The sequence below is a fragment of the Melanotaenia boesemani genome, chromosome 16, assembly GCF_017639745.1.
Source record: "Melanotaenia boesemani isolate fMelBoe1 chromosome 16, fMelBoe1.pri, whole genome shotgun sequence".
Classification (NCBI taxonomy): Eukaryota; Metazoa; Chordata; class Actinopteri; order Atheriniformes; family Melanotaeniidae; genus Melanotaenia; species Melanotaenia boesemani.
The window spans coordinates 26769962-26776920 of record NC_055697.1 but is presented as its reverse complement, the minus strand read 5'-3'; the positions used below and the strand labels follow the sequence as shown (position 1 = coordinate 26776920).

Here is a 6959-nt window from a genome sequence, read left to right as displayed (position 1 = left end):
TATTTCCAAGTTTTAAAAATAAGTTAATATAATTGTAGACTACAATTATAGTTTGTCTGCATGAATTATGTTTTAATGGAAAACTGTTTAGTGAACATGTGGACAACATGTTTGTCATCGGAACTGCGGCGCGCTCTGTCAGACTGCCTCCCCTCATCTGATGGAGAAAAAACCTCATTACAGTAGCTCTAAATGTACAATGATTGAATGGCGCCTCCTAGTGGAAAAATGTAAACTTGAGAAGTACATGGCTTATTGTCCAAGACTTTCCAAAGCACCTTTGGTATGTTGGCTGCTTGTTGTTCTCGTTTCTTTAAAAATAGTTCCAAACTGTAACAATGAGGCCCAGACTTTGGGGAGGATTCACTATTCCATAAGATCTGTTGTTACTGATTTTCAGTTCTGTTCTTGGATCATTTGGCATAATCCGGGCTATTTTCCCATTTCCCGTCCCTAAGAGCAAACTGCACATCATGCAAAGATGTGCCAAGTTTTCAGAAAACAGTTTCCCATGAAGAACTTTATTAGTACAAAATCATTTTTTATGCCAGTCAAAATGTGTTTACTCTAACATATTTTGTGTAGATACAGTCAAACAAATAGGAATGTATTTGTAAACAGGTTCCTACTAAAGAAGCCTCTAAAGATACCATCTAAAATAGTTTCATTGCCACGTTGTCTGTTGTATATCAACATTATATTGGTTCAGAGAGTCGTTCAAAGATCCTTAGAAACCCTCAGAACTATCCAGCTCCCTTAAAAAATATGAAGAATTAAGGGTCGCCTCATGGCTTCTGCGACAGCACAGACACCATTTGAAAGTTTTAACGTGTAATAGGGCTGGGTGATACTGCAAATTTCAGTATCGATCCAATACCAAGTAAATCCAGTGCAAGTATCAGCAATACCGATACGATAGCAATACTTTTGCTTAAAATTTCACAATCCTTTAATAATTTTGCCTTTAATTATTGATCATGACTATGATCAAGAAATCAGCAAGAAAAATATTCATCTCATCATGTTCATATATCCACCTGCAGTTTCTGAGTGACTCAGCAGACAGAAAACGTCTTTGTCGCCATAGCAACGGCAGCCAGCATGCACAGTTTTGCATGTGTAACATTGGAATTATGCACACGCTTCACAGATAGTTATAGTAGTGATGGGAAGTTTGGCTCTTTGGACTCGGCTCCCTTAGAAAATTCGTCTCTTAAATAATTTTTCATTTAGTATCACTCAGAGATTCTATTGTAGTCTTATTTAGCAATTATGAGCTGTTTGTATGTTGGTAAGCATTTTTTTTTTTTTGTTTTACAAAATAAAAGCCTTATTTTTGTGCTTAAAAAACCCCCAAAAAAGTATAGTTATGTTTTACATTCAAATCAAAAACATAAACAAACAGCTAAACACAGAACCACACCAAGTAAATCAAATAAAAAGGCCTAAGTATGAACATTATGACACTTTTTCCTGACAGACTTGTAACTTAAATCTGGCCCTCCATCTCTCTCTGTGTACCTGGTCTGTACCACTACATGCCTTGTCTTCACATTGTGGTATAGTCCTTGTCTTTCCTCACATGTCATTGGCCGCATGGGGTGCCTATCAAAGTAAAGCCTCTCCCTCTTCTAAAGATTCGGCTCTGTCCGACAGGAATCAGCTCTTCAGCTGGTTCGGTCATGAACAACACATCACTAATGTATAGTGATTCAGCGGAACAGAATGCATCCAATGAACCATCCACATTTTTATTTTATAATAAATGTCAGTGAATCAGTGCCATCACACAGCGTATCAGCACGCGTTGTCTCTCATTCATTTACACACTATACATCATAATGTGTCTTCATGCATCAGAGTTTCTGTCTACAGCAAGTCTCTCACTCATTACGGCCTTTTCTGTCACCATGGCTGCCCCCATGATACATGCCATAGCCAGTAGGCATGTTTATGAGTGGGCAGTAGCTGCATTGGCACCCTGGAAAATTTCTTCAGGAATTTTCTGGTTGTCTTTATTGCTACTCAAGTAGGCAAAACACTGAAGTGTCTTTATTTGAATAATAATGGATAGTTTGGTTTTTACATTTGCTGAATTTTATTAATTACTGTGACGTTTGCTCTTGAAAAGTGCTATAAAATCCAACTTAACTCGGTACAAAATTACATTTTTTTATTATCAGATAAAATAAACTACAAGGAGAAAAAAACTATTACAGATCTGTACACATTTATTAAAACTTCAGAAGCATTATATACAAGTGACAGATGATGCTGCAGACTTCAAATATACTTCTATTAAAAATGAACATAATAGACTTGTGCAGTTTTTCCATTTTCCCACTCAGCTAATGATGTTGTGGTTTTCTCTAAACGCATCTCACCATGTCTTCAGGACTTTTTATGATCCCCATTGTTTTCTGCTTCACTGTAAAGCAGTTGTAGCTCTTCAGTCACTAAAAGGGAAAGCATATGAAGCTTGGGAGAAGCATCCCAGGGTAAATGCATGAAAAATGTCCTCCTGTTCAGAGTTGTGCTGGAAAAATTAGTGGTTCAAGCTTGATAACTACAGAAATGCTCAGATGCTCCTGGTGGAAAGGCACTGGTTGACCACCTCCAGCAAAGATGAGTTCTCCAATGCTGCAGCCACCCTTTCTTTGTCTGCAAGCTGTTTGTTCACTGCACACAAAACATCAGAAACAAAATCCATATTTTAGTCACTTCAACTGAAAAACAAAGCCTATGCATTTAATGGTAATAAGCAGATTCAGAAAATTCACTACCTATATAAGTGTTTTACCTGCTTCCTCCGAGGCATGCGTCCCAGGAGTTATATGAACATCAATCTGAGGGAAAATAAAAACACAACTCATTAACTAACAGTCTACAAAGACAGGATGTTAAATGTGCATCAGCTGTGAGAATATCCATGAACATACTTTGAACCTGTCCGGCAGGGAGCGCAGAAGCTTGACTTTAATTGACAGACCGATGAGTGTCGCCATGCTGCAGTGAGGGATTGTCGGTGTGAACTCAACACCCACAGTACTCTCTGCATCATTAACCTGAGGAAAAGAGAAACACATAGAGAGGGACTTTAAAAATAACATTCTGCATAGAGAGTCAGAGCTGTCTGAAAGCATGAGGAGAATTTACCAAAACACTGGACACAAAAGAACCAGGTATTTCCAACATAAACAGATCGTTCTCATGGCATTTGGAAAGGAAGGAGGGGTTCATTCAATTATAGTAGAGTACATTTGAGCTAATTCATCAGTAAATGCATATGTTCATTATACATCTTTCCACAAGAAGCAGCAATAAGCTTCATGTTTCCAGACTAACTCATACTGACTGCCTCGTAAGCTGTTGTTCTGGTGTTTGTCCTTTAATGAGTTACCACTTACTGAAGAGACTTAAGTCAAATCAGTTATATATATACACACACACTTGGAGAATGCCCATATTCTCATAATTATAAAAATACACCAGCATGAACTCTTACCTCTTGAGGACTGGTGGAACAAAGTTGTTAGAATTTAGTTTTTGCTAAAAGGGTTTGAAAGGAAAGCAAATGCTACAACAAAAACTCTCAGGAGGCAATAATGAAATCCAATAATCCTTTTTTCCTCATACCATCATGTACTGATTTGTTACAATAAGAGTTGAAGGGCTGATGAAATAGAAGTTTAATAGAAGTGCTCAGTAAAAAGGATGAATCCATTTACAAAATAAATGGGTCTATTTTTTGAGTGAAAACTATTTAACAATCTACATAAAATTGGAGGCCATTAGGATTTGCATTTTTTGTCCAATCAGGATATGAAAATCTCTTTGCATGTCTGTTATTTTGCACAAATATGCACCTAATGTTCTTATGCTTAGTGTCTTTTCCTTGGGTTAAGGGAGGATGGTAGGAGAAATCTGTAATGACTAAGAAAAATATAAGAATGTGACAACACACATCTGCAGGACTGACTCTACAGAGGTTCAATTCATTTTCCAGAAAACAAGATTTAGATGTTTAATCTAATGTCATCATATTGTTACACAAAGGTTAAATATCAAACTAGTATATTAAGATTAACAGAAAGAAAAAGGCACAAAAATGAAAAATGTTTGCTGTCATCATATGGCTGTCATATTTATCCACACAACTCTTAATTAAAATAAATTAAAATATAGTATGATCTTAATATTAACTAAGAAATGTGATCGAATGTCAATCTGAAAGTTGCAGAGTTGAAAAACAGAATTTCTCCCTCTCCTTCTGAAAGGATATTCCAGCAATTAAAGAAATAATGAGGGACTGAAGCATTTTGCCTCTTGCACTGAGATCTTTCAAGAAGCTCTTATCATGGCTCCGACATACTTACTGGTCATTTCACTCAAGTAGAAACTATTTGAAGCAAAAACAAAGACTATCTGACCAGATATCTGGTTGCTTATACAGGTGGATTTAACACCGGCGAATCATAGTCTGTACGTTTTCTTTTCTGTCTTTAACTGATTATATAAATATACACATATGTGTGCAGCCAAGTTCAAACCCAGCTGATTATCCATCCATACCTTGACTCGAACTTGTTCCACTACATTGAGCTCCTCCAGAGACAGAGGATGTTCTGGGTCATTGATGGATCTGATCAGATGTAATATCAATTAAAGAATTTAAAACAAACTAATAAAAAAAAACATGTGGTTAGATCCACCCATCAGTAAATACATGTTGTCAATTAGCTTTTAAACGTTTGCTTTCAAATAATTAAACAAGTAAATTAATGTAAAACCAGCCTGAACCCGAGAAGAATTTATATTTAAAAACAGGATATCGAATATTTCTCTGTCGTCGATGGGGTCGTGAACGTCTTCATCCTCCTCGGACGCCGTGAGCAGTCTCTCCCCGGACCGCTGGAAGATAACAGGGTTAGCATTCTCCAGCTGAGACCCTGTTGACATTTTAGACGACATTTCAGCCCCCGTTAAAACTAAACACCCTTTAGCTGCAACCAACGGCGCTTCACTTCAACTAGCATCCAATACGCTTCCTGGAATTACGGAAAGCGACACCGGACAAAAGTCTCCAGTGGAAGTCTTAAAGAAATATCTCACCCAAAGTATTTTTTGTGAGTTTCCCAAGCCCATAAACATTTAAAAAAGCACAGTACTTTTTACAGTATAGTTTTTAAATATGACTTCTAATTACTATGACTTTAGTGATGAACATTTCTTTACAAGCTGGTTGTAACTCCCTATTTGTCCACTAGATGGCAGTTACTTCCTATTTTACAAGCTAGTCAGCATCACTATTGGTTTTATTCAGTCACTATAAAATACGGCGCTCTCTTTTCGTGGACATCACCTTCGGTTAAACTTCAGTTAAACTCTTTTAAAAAGTTGGCATTACAAAAACATTACAAATGGTTTGAAGAAACAGAGAAATGGTCTTCATGGCACAATTAGTACAGGGGACATTATGGCAAATAAGCATCACAGAACCTAATTTTATCACACTTGTGTGATTCACTTTTAATGATGTTTTCAGCACATTTCAAGAATATATTAGTTGATTTTAACATTATGTGCAAGCATTTAATATATTTCTTGTTCCCCTACAAATGTATAAGTATGTTTTTGCCAGGAGTGCTATATGAAAACAAAAATGTTTGTGGCAAGAAAAAATATTACATATTATTTATACAGTACTTCACCTCAGCACCACTACAGTGTCACAATCATCCTTCATGTAGAACCACATATGATGGGATGGCTGTTGTGGTTCAGATTTGGCCCACACCTGTCACATTTATCCAGCCCACACATCATGTGGAATGATCACACTGCTCCTGTTTGTCAGAGGAGATGTTTATGAAACAAATTCAACACAGCCAGGCTTACTTTCCATTAGCTTGCTAGACAAAATTTAAAACTGTACCCAGAGATAATACATGATCATGATCTGTGCACAAACAGTAGGCTGTGAAAAATATTTGTTTCTGAAAAGTCATTATGGCAATATAGAACAATGTTGCTGCAATTAAGCTAAAATAGAAGAGTAATAAGAAAACTGGTAGTTGGTGAATCGTAAATTTGTGAATTGGTATATGTCTGTGGTTTATATCCAGCTGCACAAATCTCTTAAAAATTTAACCTCATAGCTATGGCACTATATTATAATAGTGAAGGTGATGTCAGTCTCAGAGCAAATGAAGTAAATTATGTAAGAAAAATCTATTGAAATAAATTCAATAGACTGAATTTTCTCAGTTTTTCCTAATATATTTGAGATCAACAGGATATAATGGACTAGTCAGAAAACTGACTAAATGTTTGTGTGTACAATAAATATACAGTACATATATAACAGATGTAAATGTGTTGACAGAAGTATTGGGACACCCCTTCAAATCATTGAATTCAGGTGCTCAGGTCTGTAAAGACAAGGGTGAAGACTTCTGGTGTGGAGGAACTTGATCTCAGTTTAAAAGAACACCTTTGGGGTGTAATAGAGCAGAGACTTTGAATCAGGCTTTCTCACCCAACATCAGTGCCTGACCTCATGAATGCTCTTCTGGAAGAATGGTAAAAAAATTCCCATAAACACAATCCTAAAGCTTTCCCAGAAAAGCTGAAGGTGTTTGGGTTACGATGAACCAAGTCCATCATAAACCAGACAGATTAAGAATGTCCCAGATCTACCTTATGGCAATTTAGGGTTTAAGTATTTGATGACACACACACATATATATATATATATATATATATATATATATATATATATGTATACATATTTGTTTGATTTTTTTTTGTTTGCTTTTTTATCATTGTGTGTCTCCTCAACATTTAGATTATTTTCACCTTTACATTGAGCAACACTTAGAAATAATGATCCATTGGATTATTTTAAGTATGTAAAGTGAAGCAAATTACACAGCAAGTATAATCTGATCCAATGCAAC

At 36.1% G+C, this 6959-nt stretch overlaps 1 protein-coding gene across 2 annotated transcripts; it reads right to left on the bottom strand.

Annotated features, from left to right (window-relative positions):
* Positions 1 to 2158: 2158 nt before the first annotated feature.
* Positions 2159 to 5053, bottom strand: ciao2b (cytosolic iron-sulfur assembly component 2B). 2 transcript variants are annotated; one of them, XM_042011256.1, is made up of 5 exons: positions 4833 to 5053; positions 4573 to 4652; positions 2940 to 3065; positions 2784 to 2846; positions 2159 to 2679 (listed from the first exon to the last, which is right to left on the bottom strand). In XM_042011256.1, the coding sequence occupies exons 1-4, from the start codon at positions 4969 to 4971 to the stop codon at positions 2784 to 2786; spliced, it is 408 nt and encodes a 135-aa protein (XP_041867190.1). In that variant the 5' UTR covers positions 4972 to 5053; the 3' UTR covers positions 2159 to 2679. The 2 variants fall into 2 exon arrangements, with proteins under 2 accessions (XP_041867190.1, XP_041867189.1); XM_042011255.1 differs by having other exon boundaries at positions 2801 to 2846.
* Positions 5054 to 6959: the final 1906 nt, after the last annotated feature.

What these genes read in the sequence shown, in the direction of transcription:
- ciao2b (XM_042011255.1), bottom strand. Translation starts at nt 4,971, where the DNA reads ATGTCGTCTAAAATGTCAACAGGGTCTCAGCTGGAGAATGCTAACCCT. An exon ending in CGACGACAGAGAAATATTCG is followed by an intron (nt 4,653 to 4,832) that starts ATATCCTGTTTT and finishes AATTGATATTAC; the next exon opens with ATCTGATCAGATCCATCAAT. An exon ending in TGGAACAAGTTCGAGTCAAG is followed by an intron (nt 3,066 to 4,572) that starts GTATGGATGGAT and finishes TCTTTTCCTCAG; the next exon opens with GTTAATGATGCAGAGAGTAC.